Source organism: Trypanosoma brucei, chromosome 6 (genome assembly GCF_000002445.2).
Source record: "Trypanosoma brucei brucei TREU927 chromosome 6, complete sequence".
NCBI lineage: Eukaryota > Euglenozoa > Kinetoplastea > Trypanosomatida > Trypanosomatidae > Trypanosoma > Trypanosoma brucei.
The window spans coordinates 361,268-384,461 of record NC_007279.1 but is presented as its reverse complement, the minus strand read 5'-3'; the positions used below and the strand labels follow the sequence as shown (position 1 = coordinate 384,461).

At 46.4% G+C, this 23,194-nt stretch overlaps 5 protein-coding genes across 5 annotated transcripts, besides 28 other annotated features; all 5 read left to right on the top strand.

Annotated features, from left to right (window-relative positions):
• Positions 1-23,194: part of a sequence feature (sequence corresponds to BAC RPCI93-3A7) that runs on past both edges of the window.
• Positions 16-4,710, top strand: Tb927.6.890 (hypothetical protein, conserved; the record flags this gene model as incomplete). The annotated part of the gene is made up of 1 exon (XM_840119.1): positions 16-4,710. One exon carries the CDS (start codon positions 16-18, stop codon positions 4,708-4,710), a length of 4,695 nt encoding a protein of 1,564 aa, XP_845212.1.
• Tb927.6.880 (hypothetical protein, conserved) lies at positions 5,228-6,838 on the top strand (the record flags this gene model as incomplete). The annotated part of the gene is made up of 1 exon (XM_840118.1): positions 5,228-6,838. The coding sequence occupies one exon, from the start codon at positions 5,228-5,230 to the stop codon at positions 6,836-6,838; it is 1,611 nt and encodes a 536-aa protein (XP_845211.1).
• Positions 7,708-13,026, top strand: Tb927.6.870 (hypothetical protein, conserved; the record flags this gene model as incomplete). The annotated part of the gene is made up of 1 exon (XM_840117.1): positions 7,708-13,026. The coding sequence occupies one exon, from the start codon at positions 7,708-7,710 to the stop codon at positions 13,024-13,026; it is 5,319 nt and encodes a 1,772-aa protein (XP_845210.1).
• Positions 13,888-13,909: a sequence feature (AT_rich).
• Positions 14,063-14,106: a microsatellite.
• Positions 14,230-14,263: a microsatellite.
• Positions 14,546-14,573: a microsatellite.
• Positions 14,604-14,627: a sequence feature (AT_rich).
• Positions 14,740-14,769: a sequence feature (AT_rich).
• Positions 15,005-15,064: a sequence feature (CT-rich).
• On the top strand, positions 15,680-18,016 carry Tb927.6.860 (hypothetical protein; the record flags this gene model as incomplete). The annotated part of the gene is made up of 1 exon (XM_840116.1): positions 15,680-18,016. One exon carries the CDS (start codon positions 15,680-15,682, stop codon positions 18,014-18,016), a length of 2,337 nt encoding a protein of 778 aa, XP_845209.1.
• Positions 18,091-18,131: a microsatellite.
• Positions 18,206-18,248: a sequence feature (A-rich).
• Positions 18,535-18,588: a sequence feature (T-rich).
• Positions 18,780-18,842: a sequence feature (A-rich).
• Positions 18,969-19,001: a microsatellite.
• Positions 19,075-19,139: a sequence feature (A-rich).
• Positions 19,208-19,236: a sequence feature (AT_rich).
• Positions 19,579-19,615: a sequence feature (AT_rich).
• Positions 19,652-19,678: a microsatellite.
• Positions 19,949-19,991: a microsatellite.
• Positions 20,149-20,172: a sequence feature (AT_rich).
• Positions 20,304-20,368: a microsatellite.
• Positions 21,384-21,468: a sequence feature (CT-rich).
• Positions 21,469-21,513: a sequence feature (AT_rich).
• Tb927.6.850 (hypothetical protein, conserved) lies at positions 21,517-22,509 on the top strand (the record flags this gene model as incomplete). Its single annotated transcript, XM_840115.1, has 1 exon — positions 21,517-22,509. The coding sequence occupies one exon, from the start codon at positions 21,517-21,519 to the stop codon at positions 22,507-22,509; it is 993 nt and encodes a 330-aa protein (XP_845208.1).
• Positions 21,661-21,851: a microsatellite.
• Positions 22,464-22,489: a microsatellite.
• Positions 22,597-22,639: a sequence feature (GA-rich).
• Positions 22,640-22,661: a microsatellite.
• Positions 22,662-22,676: a sequence feature (GA-rich).
• Positions 23,055-23,153: a sequence feature (T-rich).

Genomic DNA, 23,194 nt, shown 5'->3' with positions numbered 1-23,194 from the left:
GCGGCTGGGACAGCGATGAGCGGCCTCAGTGTTCGCGCTGCCCTGTCTACCCCACCATTCTCTACCTTTTGTGAGTTTAAGGTAGATGAGCCACCGAGGCGTGGTCAACTGGCAGCTCTCTGTGGCGGGAACCGCGCCAACAACACCGGCGATGGAATCTCACAGCTTCCAGCTGTCGAACCATACGGACGGTCAGCGGCAGGTGTTGTTGTGGAGCCGGCTCATTTGCGTACACCTACTGCACTCGAAAAAAGCATGCACTTTCTTGTACAACACTACCTGCGGAAGCCACACGGTTCAGCGGTGTTTCTGGCTCCCTTTGACGTGTGGCGGTATCTGTGGGACCGCATGCGGCAAGTTCGTACCAATTGGGTGCCTCAGTTACCACCTGTAGGAGCAGAACTGCGGGACGATGGGTGTGGGGAGCGTATTGAGGGGAATGTCAACGAAGGGGGAGATTTACGTGGAGGAATATTGCAACAGCAGTGTGAGACGATAACGACGAAGCAGATGGTTAGGAGGGAGTCGCGTCGGCGCCTGCGTTGGTTGGAGTTTACTGTAGCAGCACTCTCTGTGGGAGGGGCAAACTTGTGCCGTAGTGTTGAGGGATGTAGACACTTTGTGCAGGAAAAGCAGAATTTTTTCGAGTCTATTGCCCAGTGCTTTAGTGATTTGGTGGTGTCGTATCGAGCGGAGCAACGGTTGAGAAACTCAGAAATGTTCTCTGCTGTTATTCTTTTCTACGGTCTTTCCCAGCTGACGAAAATTGAAAATCGTGCAGGATTTTTTCGGGTCTCACAGGTGACGGTTAGTTCCGTTTCTGGAGGCACCACAGTTGCGGCACCGACCTCCGTATTTGAACCACCAAGCAGCAGTGTAGACTTCGGTAGTGTTTATAGGGAGCTTAGCTATATTCCCTGCATGGCACGCAGCCGTCACGTGCGCATTGCGCTCAAAATTATCCACTGCTGGTGTCAACGTGAGTGGTTTCGCTTCTTCTACCTTTGTAGAACTGCTCGACTAACAGTCCTGCAACGTGCGATTCTTTCCCACTCCTTTAGCTACGCGCGCTTCCGCGCTGTTGTGGACCTTGTCACAGCTAACGTAGTGGTGTACGGAAAAGGTCGAGTACGGGGCTCCATGGCTGTAAGTGAACTGGCAGAGCTGTTGCTTTTTACTCCAAAGCATTGCGTGGAATTGCTGCTGACGATGGGCCTGGGCCCACAACTAAGTGAGGACCGTACTGTACTACGTCTGTCACAGCAGGATTCCTCGCCGTATACCACGCAAGAGCAAATTTTTCGTCACTTAGAAGAAACCGGTGGTAAGCCACGTCTGTGCCTACCGACACTTTCCTCCTTCGTCGGCTTTACGGTCTGGCAACGTGCTTTCGAGTTGTTTCCAAGTGCGTTCGACGGCGATGCGGCGGGAACCGTGTCAGGAGCATCGTCACCACCCGTAACGGATCTCGAAAATATGCGTTGCCCCGTGAATCTTATGCAACTGTTGGAGCCTTACTGTCCGCCCTACAACGAGGATGTAGCGGCGCTTGAATTGTTGGACGCAGGAAGTGAATGGTTTGATGGTATACAGGCCTCTCGGGAGCGCATGTTGGCGTGGTGTGTTAACAATGCTTCACGTGCGGAAGTGAAGCGTGAGGGAATGGAGACAGAAGCTCAGGATGATTCCCGTTGGGGTGGAAACGCTACTATGGGTTGTGAATACGATGGTGTTTCTGGAAGCATGAAGGGTGATGAATTGGGTGAAGAGCTCCGGGAGGTTGTGGCGGAGATGGACAGGGAAAGCGTTTCCACGCGTAGCTCCGTATTTGACGACGATGATGAAACTGAGCTGACGCACAACGAGACAGGCTTCGGCCTGCATGCTGAGGAAGTGTGTGGCGAGGAGGATGTGCTGAACAATGAAAGCGATTATGGAGAGGAGGACGAGGCTCTGCGTGAAGCGAATATACTGATCAATTCGCTTCAAAACTCCTCGATATACCAGTTGGCAAGCAGCAATATGCAGAAAGAGACAACTAAGGAGTTACCAGATACGGCAGCCGCTACCGACCCTATCAAAGGAGCTGATGAGGCACATGCTGCCGCACAGGGATCTTCACAGAGGAATAACGAGGACGAGAAGCAGGAGCAGCAGAAGCTCGATGAAAATGCCTCAGAGCTGGTGTTGTACAAACCATCAAGTGGAGCTGAAACAGCGGTGACTCCACTGCCGAGTGATCATCCAGGTGTGATGTCACCGACTCTGCACGCAACTGTTGAAGCACCCGAGAGCGAGAGCAGTCGATCAACAGAGAATTCCGAGGTTGAGATTGTGGCCGTCGCCGAGAGACCCCAGCAGGCGAACAAAAAGGAATGTGAAAGTGGAGAGCGCAACGAAACGCTGGCTCAAGACCAGAGCAACAGAAGCATGCTGTTCGGTTCACAGAGTGCGGTTCCTGCTTTCTTTGGTGTGTCAAAGTTTCCCCCGATATCGTTTGGAAATTTGCATAGTGGGTTCCCCGGTTCACCTACACAACAAAAGGCGAACGTTGAGGAAAACGTGCAGGGAAAGGGAGATTCGGCACTAAAACGTTCGCGTTCAGAAGAAATCGACAACAACGCTACCATCCCAGGTTCCTATCTAAGTCGGCAACAAGTAGATACCGTTCTAGACACTACCACGTCATCTGTGGACGACAGGATTATGCTTCTGCCGTCTGAGGTGGAAGAGGAGAGTGAACAAAGAACATTGAAAGCTGAAGTGCAACAAAAGGAGGACGCCCCGAGGCAACGAATGCGCGCTGAGCGAGGCAAAGTGGACACAGACACAAGTGAGCGGAGCGTGCCAACCACCTCCCACTGCGCAACTTCCTCAGATGTTGACCCCGCTCCGAGACTACCGGAAGCAGGTGGCCCCAGTTTGGTGTCTTATAAAGACGTCATAAAGGCGTGTGTAGACGAAATGAAAGGCAAGGAGCAACGGTGGCCCCGGATGTCTGAGGCGGACGTGTCCCTTCTCCCGCGTGCACCTTCCAAACCTTCACGTGAACAGTCGCTTCAGGTACATTCCCCGCTACCCTTTTGTTTTTCCACTGGAGCTGAGTACTCTGCTGTGGCGTTGTTACTGCAGGAGTTACCACAGTGGGTGGATACTTTTACGAGCTACCTAGTCAGTTTCTACTCTGCCTCCTACAGCGATGTTACGGCTTGCCGGCACCTTACTGACATCATTTGTCGTGGATCCCGCTCACAGGAAATCACAGGTTGGATGTGCCGAGGTTTCACACCATCAATGATTCCGTACAGTGAGACAGGTGAAGATTCGTTGTTAAATTTTAATGAGGAACTCAGCCACGATGAAAGTACAAATGCACCGACACGGGAGACGCCCATACTCCGTCTCACATCGAAAATAATCGTTTTTGGAAGTGATCTGCGAGAACACGACGACCGTGACGAGCACACCGGTACGGATGGGGCATCTTTGTTTGCATCCTCCGGTCTCAGTGGAGGTGCTGGGAGCCGTTTCGTATCGAGTCAGCTGTCCGACAGACAGCATCCGTCTTTAGGGCATTGGATCGCTGCCCTGATGCTTCCGCCTGCGGAGCGGGCAAGAGTTCTAAGGGAAGGTATTCTCTACCACTCAAAAACGCCTCAGTCAACAGATATGGATGCATGTTTCGATGAGGGTGGTGGATCCGCTGCCGAGTTGGGGAAAAGCAGGGACAGTGACCACATTGGTATATGGGAGCAAATGCACGTTCTACGGGCCGCTGATGCAAAAACAACACCGGCAGCGTGGAGACTTCTTTCAACTGCCGCTGCCGCATGGCGGCGACCCCTCCCTAGCGGGTCAACCAAGATGCTTCTTCAAACACAGATTGCGTTGCACGCTGTGGATTTCCGCGATGTTCCGCGACTGCGGTGGACTCAAGACACCCAAACATCTTCGCCGGCAGCATGCAAGGTAGCGGCGTGTGAATGCCAACGAGAGCATCCCACGGTGATCATCGCACTCGATACAACCCGGCACAAGGAGTTTGCAGCAGGTATGGAAGTGCTGCGGTCGCTCATTTCTCAGTCAGTGGAACAGCGGGCTGTCCTACTTGCGGGTGTCATCGTTGTACTCTACACGGAATCTGTTCAGGAAGACGAAGAAAAGAAAAAGACTGTGGAAGAATTCTTCTGGTCCACATGGGAGCGATGCAGCAAGGTAGCCGAAGAGTCGGAACTACAAGCAGCCGCAACTCTATATGATGATAAGATGCCTCCATGGCGTGCCATGTATCAAAACACCATACGTCGTGCCGTGGTGAAGGCGCGGTCCCAAGCCCAGATGTGTAGCGGCTCATCACCGGATGGTTCTTTCTTGTCGGCTACATCGCTACCAAGTAGTATCGAAAGCGGTGATGGAGTTGACTCAAATATGAAGCGTAGCCTTCCTTACCGAATTCAGAAGCTTATTAAATCGCGGAGGGTGATGCCATCGGGTGCACCACCAGACCCTACTCTACTCGTAGTTCCTATCCATTCTCTTATGGACAAAAATACAAGAGCATTCCGCAGTCAATATGGCAATGGTGGTTTCACCGCATTTGGTGTCATAGCACTGAAGGAAATGCTGAACTCCTCTGTCCATTCGCTTCTACAAGACTACGAAGTGAGGTGCCGTGATTTTTTGCGGAAAAATAAGTTTGATGCGTGGTAACGGTAGGAGGGAAGGATGTCGGCGATTGTGAAATCATTGACGGCTGTTGATTGTCACTAGAAACGTGTCCTCTCTGTATTCTACTCTTTCTCAGGGTTAAATGCGCCAGTGAAACAACCGAACATGGAGGGGGGCTGGGAAAATGGCGGCAAATCACTTTCAGTTGTTGGAAGCTCAAGTGACACATACATCACTATGTGCAGAGGGATGAAGGTGCGGGGCTGAAACATAGCGTCGGGGATGATAAGAACAAGAGAGAATGGGACCGCAGGAAAAGAGTCTGTATGGTGAATGGAATGCTGATTGCTGTGCTTTCCTCCTCCACCAATGGTTTCTTTCACGTGCATTTATCCTTCTCCCATCAACATCCCTCTGTTTGTGCGTCGCTGACTTTCGTGCAAACACAAGCATCTGCGACTACAATCGGAGGTACAGAATGAGTTGGTGCGCTGATGCGGGCATATCTGCTACATTTCTCGTGTGAAGGGGGTGCACATTACTGAAACGAGAAAGGTAAATGTGGTGCCAGTGTTGTTTGTGGTGGCTGGATCACCTCAGCGTCCGCAGGTGCATCACGCCTCTCTTTGTTTTAAACGAAATAAAAACTGCCTATTTCTTCTTGGGGAAAAAATGTGAGCGTCCTCGTTTGTCCCCATCCATCTGCTCACACGTGCATACACATGGTGTGGCATCTTCCCCTTTGCTTGTTTCTTGCACTTTCGAAGGGTGTGTGATGGTGTACATTCTTGCCCATGATGTGGTACTTTGCCTCTTGTTAGACCGGCACGGAGACCCTACCGCTGTTCAGTCATTTGTTCAAAACAAGTGGGATTCACTAAGGGAAACTCAGCTACCGTCAACAATGTCGCTTGTGTGTTGGTTATGGCACTCCCTGAAGGCGAAGAGAGGACAACAAAGCGGTGAGATAGATGAAGATGAGGTTGGAGACGGCATAAGGGTCGCAACTGTCCCAGGAGGCAACAGTCCTATAGAAACACCATACAGGGCAAGAAATGCAGTAGAACCCAGTCATGCCGAGTTCGTCGAATCTCCCACGCTCGCAACTTCTACCAGCGACTGTTATCCCGAAAGCACACCACTTACGAGTAGGGTAGCAAAAATCACCGTAAAGCAAGTGCTCCAATGGGTTAAGAAGGCCCGTCCAACGTCTGACGGTCATGAGTTTCACTTCGCTGGCGAGGCCGATGAGCCCAGTAACCACACTTCAAGGGAAAGGAATGTAACTACTCGCTGCAGAACGGCAGAGGACTTGTGGGTTCTAACACGGTTGGTAGCGCTTGTGCGCCACGCTGTTGCTACCCTGATGAGGCAACTCCTCCCTTTGTCCTGTCAAACCAACGGTCAACGATGCGATCAAGCAGAGGAGGAAGAAATTGAAGAAGATGATCATAGTCGGTTCACGGATTTTCCGCATGAATGTGTAGTACTTGTGCCCCTTCATGTGTGCCGTTCTATCCGCGGCCTCTCGCTACGCCAAGTCATTGCAATCTGCACTCAAAAGCAGACAGTCCTGTCGGAGTGGAGCAAGTCCCGACGCTCCGTTTCTTTCATCATTAACCCGGCGTTACCGCCAACTAATAACCCTCACCGAGCAGAGAAGAATAAACGTCTTGACAGGATACAACAAGCGGTGTTTGCTCAGTACTATGAGAGCATGGCGCACTCCAGCAACAGGCGGGCCAACGGTGCGTTCAACCCAGTCATTCCTCTTCATCAAGATGAGGCACAGGGACTACAGAACCGGAAACAGGAGGAGTCCTTTTCTAGCTTCCTCCGCGGTGCTTCCATTGGGTTTGATATGCAATTGATGGCTCTCTCTGGGGGGGCTGTTGGGTATTATTTGGGCTATGTGCGAGGACGTCCTGCGAATGATTGCATCGTATACGCCACAGTTGGTTTGGTTTTGATGCTTCTCGTGGATGCCTTGCTTTTAATACTTATGCTGCGGCGGCAGGATGAAAGTCTACGGCGAGAAAGACAAAACCGCTGGAAATGGCTCCAACCAATAGGTAGAGACGAAAAGAAAAGTCAAAGAGGGGAAGACTATCATGCGGAGGGAAGAGGCAGCGTCGTTGCCGCAGCGCTAAATGCTAAGAAAAATGCGTAGCATACTCTTGGAAGGTGCTAGGCAGCGACGGAGACAACAACCGAAAGAAGTCGGAAGGAGGGGAGAAAATCGAAAACGGGCGGATATCGTATGGACCAGCCACAAAAGGAGGAAGGGGTAACATCGGAGGTGCAGCGTGTCGAAGGATGGGGGAGATGCGTAATTGAGGATTCAGTCACCAAGTTTTTAAAAGGGTATCCTATTTCCATCATCTGCTCTCCTCCATTTGTATCTTGCGGTGGAATCGGCATGTAAGTGATGCCTCAGTTTAAACTGTTTGCTACCTGAGGTTGGACCACTTATTTGGCACATACACACAAACACACACATCTTTATTATGTAGTATTCGCTTCGTTTGGTTCTCAGCATGGATCTGGGGGTTGATCTTTCGTTACTCCCTTCTCCCCTTCCTTGAAGTGGATTCAGCATTACTTCTCTGTTCCTGTTCTTTGCCACTACCTCTGAGTGCCGTTGAAACTGATCGTAATTTTAGTGTTGCGCCGCTGCCACGCAGTTGCAAGTCTCGAAAGAGGGAACCGGGGTGTAAGAGGGGATTGCTATTGTCGGTTGCTTTATGATTGTGACCAGAAAGTTTTAGGTTGTCCGGGTAAGTTTCTAAACAAGGAAACGCTTCAATTATGTAGAAACCAGCATATTTCTTGCAGTTTCTTTGTTCAACCGATTTCACGATTTAACTCCTCTGCTTTCCTTAGTTTTATCATACGTTTTGGTTAAGGAGAGGAAGGGAGCTTCTGCTTTTAGCAGAGCAAAGTATCGGTAGTGACGGCGTGGTCGGTGGCAAACGCAGTCAGAGGAGGGGCGTAGGTGAATAAATATACAAAGACACATAACCTGCATTATTTGAAGCGATGGATAGAACAACGCTACCAGTGGCATGCCCATCCGATACGCAAGCTGATGGAGCATGTGGTGTTCTTGCGGGAGGACGGGACGGTGGAGAACATCATCAGAGGAAACAAAGCGTTCAACCATCAAACTGGGTTGCTTCGCCCATTGAAATGATACTGCTAAAGTGTGTGCTCGGCGAAGTGGAGGGCTCTTCTGAGGAACTTCAGTGGCAGCGCATGCGTTTGAGTGGACTTGGTCCATCGCTTTTGGTGCTCGCCCGGCGCGTGGAGTTGGAAGACGTGACAGAAACTGATGCAAGATGCTATGCACTCGAAGTGCCACCCAAGTTAGAGGTGCCGCCCGTTGTGCGTCAACTTTTAGCATCAACTCTTACATGTGGCGATTTACGTGTGTCTTTGCAGTTCCACTGGGCCCACTCCCTCGAAACGTCGAACACGCCCCGACGAAACCGAATGGATTCTCCTGCTCCACGTTTCGTATTTTTCGTTAAGACTGACCGAAGCGTTACGATTCCAACAGTCAGCTCAGTGCTCTTGAGTAGCGATGGAGGAAGCAAGCAAGAGCAAGATACGGGTTGCGGAGGAACTGACTTCCCTAGTGAAAAATTCGCTATAGGGGAATCTACGCGACTCCTACTAACACTTCTCAGGCAAACATCGCTATGGAATATGGCCTTCCTCAATCACAGCGGTGTACAGGGAAGTTTTTGCAACGTGATTCAAAAGTTGGGCAACCACGATGGTAAGACCCGGCAGGTGGAACAAGTTGTGCAAGCCATATGCTATTTACATAGGGTGTTGAAGGAACGGCAACAGGAAGAAGGAAAGGAAGTGGATAACCTCATGGAGATTATTTTTGGGTGGTCACAGATGATGCATGAAACACTTTCTGCTCCAATCAGTACTTCCGCCCACCCCGCCACCGACGAGATAAGTTTCCTACACGTTAGAGAACCCACATGCTACGACGATTGTGACGATTTTGGACCCCCGAAAACACTCCAAACGGGGCGCGGCACGGATAAGGGGGAGAGGACATCCCATGCTAAGGGTACGATGCCATCAGTAAAGGCGCTGACTCCGCCAAGTTTTATACCTACGATGCTGCGTTCGGTGTCGACGTGGTCCGCTGCAACCTCAACCCTCGGCGCGGAGGAAAGTGTGGGGGATGTGTCTTCAGGCCAGCAACAGCAGCAGATGCAGGAGGAACTTGGCAACATTGCCGATGATGGCCGTCGCGTCCCCGAGGTCAAGCAGGATAAGGAACTATACCCCGTATTGTCGGTTTGTACAGATGTTCTCGTGGATGCCTTCCACCTCCAGGGGAATCAACAACATGTCTTAAAAACTGAGTGGAGTTTGGGTGATGGAAGAAGGGCGGGTACGCCGGAGTCATCGTCCGCAGCAGCTTACGCTGCAACTAGTAACAGCCTCGAAGAGCAGCTTCCTGCCGTTTCAAAATCTGATAGCAGTGACGACAATGAGAAGGCGGAGCATGCTATAGCAGCTGAACGGGGCGGTAACACCAACAGCACCATCAAGACGAAGTGCAGTGGTGCCATCACGGGAGGATTTCTCCCCTCTTTAACTCTCCGCCTAGCGAGTGGGCTATTCTCCCCGGACGTAGGGAGGCAATATAGGCGCCGTTTATCGGCACTCGCGAGGGGCGATTTCTTTCCTAGTCGCAGAGCAATGGAAAAAGCAGACTTACTTCAGCGGCGCCTACAAAAAACTACAAAAGTTTGGTTTTATGACCTGTTCCCTCAGCATCTGCTGGCCGCAAGTGACGCGACCACCAACGCTGGGGGGACGGCTGCTCTGTATAACTCAGGTACCGGGCTGTCACCCGGTGGTGTTGGCGTTAAAGCTAACAGCGGTCACCCCTGTTATTTATATCTAACCGAAACTGACATTATTTTAGCCAGTGCATTTGACAACATCAACAGGCGACAGGCATCCGTTGGCCGTGGGGAGGAACGGGTAGCGTTAAGAACAGAGAAGACGTCACGCAGCAACGAAGTGACAAACATCAAAAGTAGAGTTGTCAGCGACAGTGAGCGCAGTGGTAACAGCGACAACACCAATGAGGGTTCTTGCGAGCCGCCGTTTTCTCCCTATGGCAGTGATAGTGAGGATAACCCTACCAGCCATTTCAACGGTGATTCCTCCGATTCCAAAGATTATATAAGGCTCAGACTCGTATTTCCTCGTGTTTCTTTAGCGGATGTGCAGTGGCTGACCACCAGGGATGGAACGCCTTCAACCGTTCTTCTGCTGCAAACCCGGGCATGTCGCCGCGTGTGGCTAGCATTTCATGGGATAGATGCGGTGAGTGCGGTCCATAGCGAGTTAATTGCGCCAATGACATCCTCATACGGAAACCGACTATTGGCCAGCGCTCGCCGACCTTGGCGTATGGTCGGCTTAGTGCTAACAGCTGGTGATGTCCTACCGAATCCATACACTCCGTTTTATCTGCAGGTTATCCGAAATATTCTCACTGCATTTGTCGATTTGGAGGAACGAGGAGGGCAGAAAGAGGAGGAAAGAAGAGATAAGCGTGAATGTGAGTATGAGTGTGAAGATAGTACCCAAGGGCGAGCACACCATTGGTGGCTTTACTCTGTGGCAGAGGAATTTGAAAGGCAGGATATTCCCCTGAAGCAGTGGAGAATAACTGATATTAACATAGACCACAAGCACTTTACAACGTATCCGGAGCGTTTTGTTGTACCGAACAGTCTACACGACGACAGGCTGTTGCACACAGCACGGCTTCGTGGACGTGGGCGTGTGGAGGCACTTTCATTTTATTATTCAGCGAGCGAAGCGGGGCTTGTTCGTGCCGCACAGCCCGCTGTTATACCGGCGCTTTATGCATCGGCCGCTTCCGCAAAGGCACTGACTGACCCTGTGGAAGAGTACCGAAACGCTTGCATGCGTCCCGTGCACATTTTTGACCTCCGCAGTGGTATACGTGCGTTAAGCAGTACGCTTGTGGGAGGGGGCTTTTCGCTGGGTGAAAACAGACGCTTCTGCTCACTTGAGAACATTCACCATGTACGCGAAAGTTATGATTCACTCTGTGAAGAAATATTTACCCACAATCCGAACTTTCCCACAGCCGTGATGAAATGCGCTACGGCTCCAAAGAGGCAGAACACCCAAGCGGGGGGACCAACCTCATCACTCGCCCAACTGCGAGCGCAAGAGAACCAACCGCTTGGCAAAGCCAAAATGGCATGGGTGGAACACATCCGTGGATTACTGCGCACCGCTGAGGATGCCGCTCGTCTAGTGGCTGGTGTATCGGAGGAAAATGCCCTTTTCCCGGCCAAAACAGATGTTGGCACCTCCTCCACCATGTATATGTGGATGAGAGCATTCCACTCTGTATGTCGGAACATTGGTGGTGTGAAGTCTGCTGCACCGCTCCCCACCGAATCACAACAGATACCCTCGTACACGCCACTGCAGAGTCGGAAGGATGCGCGTTTAGTAATGGTGAACTGCTCCGATGGGTGGGACCGTACACCGCAGGTCTGTGCTTTATCGCAACTCCTCCTCGACCCATACTACCGCACGGTAGAAGGCTTTCTCATACTGGTGGAGAAGGAGTTTGTTGCCTTTGGTCACCCTTTTGCCACCCGCTCTACGTGCACAGCTACAGGAAAGAAGAGCCAGTGGGACACACAAAATGGTAGCAGCGCCGTTTCCGAAGGTAGTGGAAACTGCAACAACGGTGGCGGAAACGGGGACACATTTGACGAAAAGGAGAGTTCCTCACCCAGTGGCTCACCGCATACTCTGTTGGGTGGAAAGCAGAACTCACCCATTATGCTACAGTTTATTGATGCCGTATACCAGCTCCTTCGCATCTACCCGCACTGCTTCGAATTTACGGAAAATTTTCTTCTTCTGATTGTCGACATCCTTAACGCGGGCATCGTAGGTACCTTCGCGGTGAATTGTGAGGCTGACATCAAGCGGTGGGGGGTGGAAAAACACACACTTTCGCTCAGTCAACTCATAGCTCTCGTTCTCGCGACAACCATTCCAACAGAAGGGGAACAGCTGACTTCGCTAGAATCATCTATAGACGTGCGGAGGGCGTATGATGACGGGGAGTACAGAGTGACGAACGCATCGGTAGATACAGAAGCCACCACATCACCTTGCTCTCATCCCATCCCCCTGCAATCCTTTTTCAAAGTGGGTTATGGCGGTTCATCAATTTATACTCCCAACTGGTGCCCGGCGGTGGGTAAGTTTTCTTCACTATGTAAGCCACGACGTTTATGTATTTCGAGTGATGCTCTCATGTACTCCGGTCTGCTGAACCCACATTTCTCGTTGGCTGACAACAAGGAATGTGTTGGGCCTCTGCTCGATCCACTTCCCCTAGATGGCATTACCTTGTGGGAGCGTTTCTTTATGCGTTATAGCTTCTGCTACGAAAGACCGCAGAGACTGCGGAGGTTTAGTGAGCAGAGCCCATCTACGTACCATGCGGTCACTGTTGCTTCACTAAGGGATAGCTTCTCATCAACGTCACAGCGGTATTTCCACTTAGCGGTGGAGAGCGAACAACGCCATAGTGACGAGGGGAAGCGGTTAGCGGCGACAAATGCGGGACCAGTGGAATGTTGTTCGTGTGCATCTGCCAGCCACAGCTCCCCAGCCGAAGGTCGAGAGGGTCTTGAAAGTGGTCAACAGCCATTTACAGGTTGTACAACCAATCAGCGCATAACGCGTAGCCAGCCGGTCATACACTGTGGAGTGAATAGAGGTGGAGGTGCTGCCTTCACGCCACCCGCTAGATTAGCGGGGCATCATAGTCCCGTACCCATGGGTGCGGGCGATCCCTTTCTCAGACGTTCCTTCTCACATGCCGCTCTGTGTGAAAGCACGTATTCAGCACGCGGTCAGATCAGTCGCCGTCGCAGTGGTAATAACAGCTGTGGAAGGCTCGAGGGTAGTGAGTGCAGCAGTGGGGCAAGTAAAAGCTGTGCGCTGCGTCAGCGGGACCCCGGCCAACAGTTAACCAAATCACGAAGTTTGCCCTTTTTGGATGAACGATGGAGCAGTTTGCAGCAGAAGGCCGCGCCAGCTGGTGAGGAAAGCAGAGTAGGGCGGCCATTTTCACTCACATCTTCGCTGGGTGAAGGATCTATAAATTCGCCGAGCGGCACTGGAACGGAGGCGAGACGCTCACAACAACAAACCCCTGCGGTAACACCACCGGAACCAGCCGCGCCTCGTCTACACGGTGGATACGAGTCTCTTCTGGATGAACTGGAGGAGGCCTTTGATATATAGCGGCGGGTTTCAAATGTAGATGTTTTCATTCTCTCCTTCGTTCTATTGATTATGGTTAGGGTTAGGGTTAGCTAGGCAGCCTTCTTGCTCATTTATTTCCCTTTTTTGTTTGTTTGTTTTTATGTTTCGTCCCCTTATCTGACTTGCTATGCCCAACCCGATAGCTTATCTCCTCCTTTTGTATTTAGTTGCTGTTATCAATGTCTGCGGGCCCGGCGGCGGGAATACATAATTTGTCTCGTATGCATGATGCATTTGTAAAACTCAGTTTGTGTAGATTCGTCACTCTGAGGCGAAAACGAAGTCATGGATTTTTTTTCTTTCTAAAGGATGGAAGGACAACAAGAGCTAAAGTCATGTTAAAAAGAATCAAGTGGAGTGAACTGAAATGAGGAAGGAAGAAAGGGAGGGGAAACAGATGATGAACGGAAAAAGAGGAGCGTTGGTCTAATAATCGCTCGTGCAAAGGGGCCATGAGATAGATGTGTTTTGTATTTATCTTCAGTGATGATGTTGCATGAGCAGCGTTAAAAGGGCATTTAAAAAGAAAAAAAGAAATAGAGATAAGTGAGATCCCACGGTGGAGTGGCGTTTGGTGGTTCTATTTTTATTAGTTTTATCACTGGAGCTACGGTTTTCTTTTTTTTTTCCTCTTCTATTTTGTTTGCTTCGTTGTCACAATATGTTATAAAGAAGTTTCGTGGGGGGGGGTATCTGGTTTTCTCTTCTTTTTTTTTTGCCTTTTTGTCTACTCTTAGTCTTCCACAGATGTCGCTGTTGTTCGTTTGTTTCTTCGAGATAACGCTTCCTTTCCATCCAATGTTTTTTTTTCCTTTATGCCTGACAAATAAGGGAGATATGTATATTTATTTATTTTAAATTAGTATATAGTCTGCGCGTGTCGTTTTTGGTTCCAGTGGATAAAATGGCAGTGAAGCAATCAGCAGCTGTCGCAGTTCTCGCATGAAACGTTCTTTTTTTCTTTTTGCGTGTGTGTGTTTGTGTGTTGTGTGTTTTTAATCTTTCTTTCTTTGTGTTATTATTATTATTATTATTACTACTACTACTGTTATTATTGTTTGTTTGCTTATTCGGAGAGGGAAATAAAGGCTTCACTTTCCTCCTATGATCCCCTCCCCTCGTATATAATTATATCTGGACTCATAAGAATCCGCATGAAAATAAAAACAAAAGGGCATTTTTAAAAAAAAGAAAAAGAAAAAGAAGGAAAAAAAAATTCAGAAAACCAGGCAACGAAGTGGCACTGCCCTTCTGTATCTGTCGTTGGAATACCCGCTGTTATTCACTCAATTGTGTATATGTGTCAGTTGCTGTTGGTGTAATTACTTCTCAAAACCACACATCCTTTATGTCAAACACAACATTTCTTTTTCATCTCTTTCCTTAACTCTTTCTCATTTTTTTTAAAAAAACCTCACTATTAGATAAGGTACTGCCCCAGTGCAACACACAACCTTCAAACTCGTTGTTGCCTATTTTTCTTTTCCACTACACGTAAATATATATATATATATATTTATATTTATTTACTTTCTCACGTATATACATACCGTCTGTATATTTATATTTATTTATATATTGAGTTCCACACCACCCTTTGGAGTTTGTGCGCACGAACAAGTGTAAGTTATTTTGTAAGTAGGAATATACAAAAAAAAGGGGGAGGGATTGATCTGGAAGTGCACGGCGCGCATATATAAATTTATATATAAACATATTATACATCTAGGGGAGTTGAATTTGATTTATTGTAATTCCCCCGTTTCCTTCTAATTCTTAGTGTATTTACTGCCACTGACGTGTCGCCCGTTTCTCCCCAGTGGTTGGTGCTGGTGTTTGCGTGTTTAAATATTTCAAATATATAGAGAAATAAAAAGAAAAGGAAGAAAAAGGACTTACATAAAGTTTGTGTTAAGTTTTTGTACTTGTATATTTATATATCGAGAAGTTTTTTGTGAGAACAAAACGAAGGAAGAAAGAGGAAAAGGAAAAGGAAACGAGAGGGGGAAAAAAAAAACGTCATTCTTCCTTCGAGGTGAGTGACCACACAATAACTAAAGGTAAAAAAATTAAACAACAACACCAACAGGTGAAGTGAAAGGTCACCAGACAAGGGAGAAGTGTTGTTGTTGTTGTTGTTTAAAAAAAGGGGGGTTCGTTTGTTCGTTATCTTTTTTTTTTGTGAGTTTTCTAAACTCTTCAGCGGTGGTTTATCAAGGAGGTATTCTCTTTTACTTTTTTTTCTTTCGTGGTGGTGTGACTTCAGAACAAGCTGCACCAGAATTAATAGCAACACCGCTTACAAAAAGAAAAAAGAAAGAAAGTTAGCGGTAATTCAGTTTTCGTGTTTGCTTCATTCGTTGCTTTTTGTTTTTTTTTATTTTTGCCTCTGTTATTATCATTAATCACCAAATCCTCAACTGAGGTCGCACGTACGCTCAAGGAGGTCCTTGTGCTGTGGAAAGGAAGCAACAGAGACACGCTTTATAGTGCTGTTGCCGGCACTGTTTGTTTTTGTTTTCGGAGGGGGAGAGGTTTGTCGATTTCGTTCGTGTTGCCACTGCGAAAGAAATAATTGGGCGTGGAGGGGGGAAATTTTGAAAACAAAGAAAAAAAGTAAATAATATTAACCATGCACATGTACAACCCTGTGGAGGGCTCTAAGAAGGAGATTCAATCCTCCTACGCTTCCAGCTCAGCTGAAGGCTCCAGGAATGACGTCAACAATAACAATAACGGCAACAATAATAAAAGCAACATTATTGATACAGAACCTGGGCACGACACAAGGCGAGTAGACAGCCATCTGCTGCAGGAAATAAATGACAGTGGCTCGCGCTGTCCGCCATTAGTCCGGCTGTTACGAACGAGGACTGTCACAACGAAGAAAAATGGCAAGAGAACCACCGTTTCGCCTCCACCACAACCACAACAAGATCAACTGCAGGAACAGGAGCAGGAGACGGCAGAATCCACTCTCAACCTCGATGATGTAATGCCCACCCCGATATTTGATGGGGGCAGGGACTTGTGCTTTTCAGGAATGATGTTACCGAAATTTACCGCTGCGAGGAGCATTCGAAAGTGCCGTACAGGACGAACTCGCTCCTCCACAGTTGTTAAGAGGGTCGCGCCAAAACGAGTTGAGCGCTGCTACAGCGGCTGTAAAATAAATCATGGTAGAAGCAACAGTGCTATTTCCATTCCAGCATGCAGGAAGAATAGCAACCGCTTGCATCGTTGCGCTGTGGAGGTGGACCGACGGTATCAGGAATGCACGAATGGATGTGACTGCAACAGCGAAGCAGGGGAAATATATCATGAGGAGCGGAAGGAGAACTCGACTTGTTTGCGGTGCCACACAACCTCATCCCGTCCCAACACAAGAAGAAATAGCAACAGTGAAATTCTGAGTCAAACGCCTCCCAATACCAGCGCGAGCGGGGTATCCAAAGATAACTGCTGTACGAGTGTGAACGTTCTCAATGACACAGGAGGCAGATCAAGGAGATTCACGAGTGAATTGTACAGGGAAGCCTCTACATTTGTACTGGTACCTCCATCTACGGCTAATCCTCACGGAACAGTGTCCTTCAGAGAGCAGCCGATTACATGCGCGTGTGCATGTGCGTGTGACGGTCGCAGAGCCAAAGGAGAGTCCGCACGAGCATCTGCGAATACGAAGAATGGATTGGTGCCCGCTGCAACCAGAGACAATGCTGAGGATGAGAGAGAATGTTCGAACGATGAGCTTGAAGCGACGGGATTAATCTCAATCTCCGAACTCACACTGGGCTCCACTGGGCGCTCCATGACAGCGATGATGTTTGTTGGCGCGGATCACTTACTTCCACAAATGGGGTGTGAGTTGTTGTTGCCATCACCATCCACTTCCCTTTCGCCAGAGTACATCAATTCTCCCCCAAGAAGCAAAAGGTCGAAAGGACTCAAACGAGCAAATCAGATGAAAAAAGAGTTCAAGCAGCAACGTCGGCTGGACGAGCCCCCACGTGCAGATATGGAAATGAGCTCTCCCTCTGTTTCGATACTTAGGGGAAATGAAAATGACTCCCCTAGCCTATCCTCAGCCGCGCTATACGAGTGGAATGGGTTGGGAAACGATCAAGGAGCACTGGATATGCTTAGAGATAGTCGAGATAGCCTTCAACGTGCATATTCGGAGTTACAGGGAGGTGTGCTTTGCCTTACGGACTTCTCTCGAATGGATAATCAGTCACTCGACAGTCGCATGACACGTTTAACCGGCGCGCAAGCGTTTGGCCTGAATGTAAAAGACAAACATCCAACAGTGTGCCGCCCGCGTGTCGTACGAAGTCCCATGAATTTCACGATCGTTTCAGATGCCTTTGACCCACTTCAGCATGTACAGGAACTTTCTGTGCTGGATTATGGCCGCAACGGTGAAAATATTTCACCGGTAGTTGAGCGACCCGACGCAGCATTACCATTTCCCCATCCACTAACTCCAGCATCTTCATATATTGGTTCTAACGTTCCACCTGGCCGCAGCCCGAGTCTCTTCACACCAAAACGCCTCGCTAGTCACCACTTTCACGCCCTGAAGGGATTATACTCACCAGTGGATGCCGCGGCCTCGCGTGAACGAATAGAAAGTCACAGCAACAGCATTAATCAACGGTACAGCAATCAACCCGCTCAATGCAGTGCGAATAACACGAAGGAGCAGCCACTGGAGTGGACGACAAGACGGGAGAATTCCGAGGGCGTCTTGTCGCAGAACCCCGATAATGCTCCTCCGTTTTTCTCAGGGTTGATGCTGAACTTTGCCCGCCTCAACAGTGAGGCCTCTTGCGCCAGTGCGGACACCATTCAATCGGCCTCATCGAATAATGTATCGAATTTGTTTCTGAAGGTGTATCAGGGAATGGAATGGGGGAAATTACAGATGCCGGCCTTTCAATTAGACCAACAGAATGGCGGTTCATGAAGGAATGACGACTCTTCTTTTCCTTTATTCAAGTGCCGTATACAAGTGTACAATACGAAGGGAGTTGGCGCGCGTATGTAAATATAAATATATATATATATATTTATTTATTTATGCACGTATGTACAATATTCATGTACCGCCATTTAACTTTATCTGGTTGTTTTGTTAGTTGCTCTTCCCCTCGTATTTGTTTTTTTTCTTTTTGCTCTTTTTTTTGTTTTGTTTATTTGTCGTTTAATAACTTTCTCTCAACCCCTTTCGCCCCTTGTTTTTATATTACACCACCGTAACGAGAAGTGATGTGTCCAATTGGCTGCCAAGAAATAATGAAAGAAAACGGTATTCCTCCTTTTATTTTTGTGTGTGTGTGTGTGTTATTTTATTTTGTCGTTTGAACTTTTTTTTGCCCTATTTTTAATCGATATGTTGTTTTGCTTTGTGTTGAAAAGGTGGTGTTTAAAGGGTTTATTAAATGCAAGCCTCTCTCTCTCTCTCTCACACACACACACAAACATGAAAAGAAAAGAGAAGAGAAGAGGAACAAAAGAAGAAGAAATTAACAAAATGAATGAATGAATCAATCAAACGACATAAAATTATATACTTATACATAAACGTGCATTGCTTCCATTGCGGTTGGGATGATTGTTCAGACTCCTTCATACCATCATTTCACATGGATGTTGTAACTGCACATTCATCTCAACAACCCACACGCAAACGTCAAATGTCATTCAAATCCAATCATTCCTCAGCCCTGTTTTCTTTTTTTTTTTTTCTTTCCTTTAATTCTTTTATTTCTTTAGTTGTTTTTTTTTGTTTTCGTTTGTGTGTTTGTATGTATGCATGTGTGTATTACTTTTATTGTTGTTCATATGTTATCGATATTGATGCTTTTGTTGTTTCTGCTGTAACGCAACGATGTACACAAATATGTCTATTTGTGAGTTTTCATTTCATTTCGTTTCGTTTCTTTTTTTTTTTGTGTGTGGGGGGGGGGAGGAGGGGGGCTTATTAATTGTTCGATAAGTGTATGGGAGACGGTAAAGGAGATTTCTCGTTTTGTTTTGTTTCCTCCTCATTTTTGTCGGTTGTTTTGCTTTGTTTTTTTTTTTGTTTTTAGTAAATGTGAGTCATATTCACTTGTGTGTACGTGTGGACAGCCTTCCTTTCCTCCTCTCCGCTAACTTTTAAAAAAAAATGTAAAAAAAAAAAAAGACGAACTTTCTATCACGCCTTTTTCCATACCTTTTTATGTGCCGCACGCAAAATGTTTTTTTTTGTGTTATATGCTTATTTGTGTTAGTTTGCATGATTTTGTTTATGTTTATTTATTTAAGAATCTGTTTTTTTTTTTCTTTTAATGAATGCGATGTTGGGTCATATATTCGCTCTAACTATTATTAGAGTTGTTGTTGTTGTTGTTTATTTTTCATGCTTTAGTACTTTAAATAACCTCCATAGAACATGATTGCGGATCCACGTACATCACATTTACTTTATATTTATATCGTTCGTCACGGGTTTAACCTTACATGCGTTTCGTCACGTGTGTGGAGATTAAAAAATACATAAATATAAATAAAATAAATATAACAAATAGAAACGCATGAATGTAACGGGAGGGTTTAGTATATATATATATATATATATATATATGTTTAATATTTATAGTGAAAAAGAGGACGCAGCAGCAGCTGATATGTTGATTTAATGTGAGCTCTCCTACATTTTCTTTTCTTTTACCACCCCTTTTTTGGGGGTTTGTTTTTTCCTTTTTTTTTTTTTTTGACTTCAATATTTATTTTGTTCATATGATCCTCTCAGTTCCTCATATGCACGCAAAAAAGTACCGCAACCTCTTTTTTTTTTATTTTTTCAATACCTCGAAGTGGTGCCGCACAAAAATTTACGTTTATGTTTTTTGTTTACATATATGTATGTATATATATATATATATATATATATATATTGTAAATGTTATTCGCACAGGCCGTATACAATTCATCATGTTATATTTGGAATGTTGTAATGCACATATGTGTTATTTTAGCGTCAATGTTTCACATATTTTGTTTTCATTTATGTGTTGTATGCGCGTGTTGCTGTTTTTGTTTTTTACTATGTCGTATTTTATTTATTTATTTATTTTTCCATAAACCTGTTGTAGTAGTATCTTACTATTTTTTATCGTTGTTATAGCTGGCGTTCTCTTCAACAGTTTCTTACTGTAGCCGCAAAGGGGGGGGGAAGGAAAAAAGAAAAAAGAAAAGTAAGAAGAGAGAAATAAATAAATAAATACATACATAAATACATAAATAAATAAATAAATATATATATATATATATATATGCGCTTCCGTATGTGAGTGTTTTGTTGTTTTTGTTTTAATCCTTTTTATGTGTTTTACGTCCCGTCCTGTCCCGTCTCAGCAGGAGATTTTTCTTTCTTTCTTCCTTTTTTTTCCCATCATCTTCCTCCTCTCCTCTCACTTATGTTTTCCATCACCTCCCTTGAGAGGAAACGGGAAGCATCGCTAGTGATAATGTTGATAACGGTGGTAGTAATGACGATTATGAAAATGTTAAGGACGGGGAAAAAAGAAGAAAAGAATGAAGGGGGAGAAAATAAACATGAAATATCCCCAATTGTTATTCCCAACGTTAGTGTTTACTCCTCCACCGCAACTCTTGTTGTTGTTGTTTGTTTGTTTATTTTTTTTTTTGAGTTTTGATATGACGCAAAACGTATATGTGCTTTTTATCGTTGGCTTTTCACCAAATTCATCCGCTTCGTTCTTTTGTTCTTCATCTATATTCTTTAGATTCTTCTGTTATTATCATAGTCCCAATAATAAGATAGGTGTATATATGTGTTTGGTTCTGTACAGAAATTCACTTGGGTATGATTAAACGCAGCTGCTACTTTCATTAGGTGCATTACGAGAGATGAGAAATAAATCAATTCAAACAATAATAATAATAATAAACAAAAAGGAAGGACAGTAAATGAAGAAGTGTGCAATTACTTGCACATCAATATATATTTATATATGCGTGTGTGGTTCCGTACCTTCCAGCCACGCCACCACCCCTCCGGTTTGACGAGCCATCGGTCGCGCATCACATGAATTTTTATTATTACTTTATAGTTCATTCTATCATTTAGTTCAGTGCTGTCGCGAGTGTAAAGTGTAAAGTGTACGGCTCGCATTACTTTACTTTTTCCCCATTTATTTTTCTCCTTCCTTTTTTCGGTTTGTGTTTGTCTCGTTTATCTGCTTTTTTTTTTGTTGTTTACATGTTCTATTCTATGTCATTTGTTAAGTTACCGCAACAAGAGAAACAGTAGTTTTTTTTTCAAAAAAAAAAGAGGATAAAGGAAAAGGAAAAGTAGAGTGGGAACGCGAAGAAGGAGGTGGGGAAACGGCACGAAAGGGAAAGGAAGAAAATAAAATTAATAAGTAAATAAATATATAAGAAAAAAATATATATCACATGAACAATAGCAACCAGGGAACACGATACCCGGGCACCATTCCGCAAGGAATCCCCATCGCCTACCCCGCACAGGCAGGAGCTCCTAACCCATATCAGTCATTGCGTGGGGTATTCCCCGTAACCACACAAGCATTGGTAGCGCAGCAACAACAACAACTTCAGCAACAGCAGCAGCAACAACAGGCCCAACTTCAGCAACAGCAGCAGCAACAACAGGCCCAACTTCAGCAACAGCAGCAACAACAACAGGCCCAACTCCAACAGCAACAGCAGCAACAACAACAACAACTTCAGCAGCAACAACAACAACAGGCTCAACAGCAACAACAGCAGCAGCAACCCCGTGGGCGTGTGGCAGTGGAAGGTCCTTACGGCCTCCTCGCACTACCAAACCTCATTCAACATCCTGTTAACGCAGAAAAGTCTGACAGCGCTGCATTTTTGTATCTTACACGTGGCTTTGAACTCAACTCACTCGGAATTAATGTCGCTCAGCAGAGGCCTCTACACCCAACACTCGCGAGTATTGCATTAGAACGGCCAGAGGTGCCTGTCATTCCCGAATATCGCATTCCGGAGTGCTACAAACAGGCCAGGCCACGGCAGCCCACATTCAGGATGCTGCAGAAATATAAAAATGAAACTCTGTTTTACATATTTTACTCCATGCCGCGGGACTTACTGCAAACGGTAGCCGCTAAAGTGCTCGTGTCGCGAGGTTGGTGCTTCCACAAGGCGCGGCATCAGTGGATGCGGCGCGTAGTGCAGAACGAGTACGAGGTTTTCAACCAAAATGCATGGAAGTTAGAAAACGAGGAAATGCATCAACTGAACGCGTCGGATCTTCTGCGCGATATTCCCGATTCTTTCCTTGCTGCACCGGGAACGACTGGCACGGGTGCAGCGGCCCCACCGCCCACATCAACCAACAGCAACAGCAGTGGTAATAATAATAATAATAATAACAGTAGTGTGGTGGGAGGGGACTGACATTCTGTTGTGTGCACGCAAAAGGCCAGATTAGGGTGAATTAAGGTGGTCATGTACTTGTTGGGTGTATCGATGCTCACTTCAAGCTTTTTTTTTTGTATTTTCCTCTCTTTATTTCTTTCTTCCTCCCTTTGTTTGTTTGTTTGTTTGTTCCCTCTTTTTTTTTTCTGTAGTAACTGTTCGGCCGATCGGGCGTGCTGTTTTGTCTGTTTCTGCTTACGTGTGTCTACTAGTTTGTTACTATTCCGCTTCTTGAAGTTGATTTAACTTCGTTGTTGGTTGTTGGTTGTTGCTGTTGCTGTTTTGTTTCGTTTGTTTGCTTTTTCAAGTGTTATTGTTATCATTTATTGTCATTTATTCTCTGTGATTGTGGTGATTATTCATGTTGATAAGTCGGTTGTGTGAAATTGACGTGTAAGTGATGCGGTGATGGCGGCGGAATTTGGCAAAACGGAGAAGAAAAAAAGGGAAAGGGAGGAAACTACCAGTGAACCCGCCGCAAATATGAATTGATTTTTTTTTTTAAAGAAAGAGGAAGAGAGTGGAGATAAAACCGAATATATTTATTTAATACGATATAATATAACATTAAAAGAATACGAAAAATAAAACAAAATAGGTAGAAAAGAAAAAAGTAAAATAAAGGAGGGAAGTGTTGGCTAATGGAGAGAGGAGTCGAACAGAA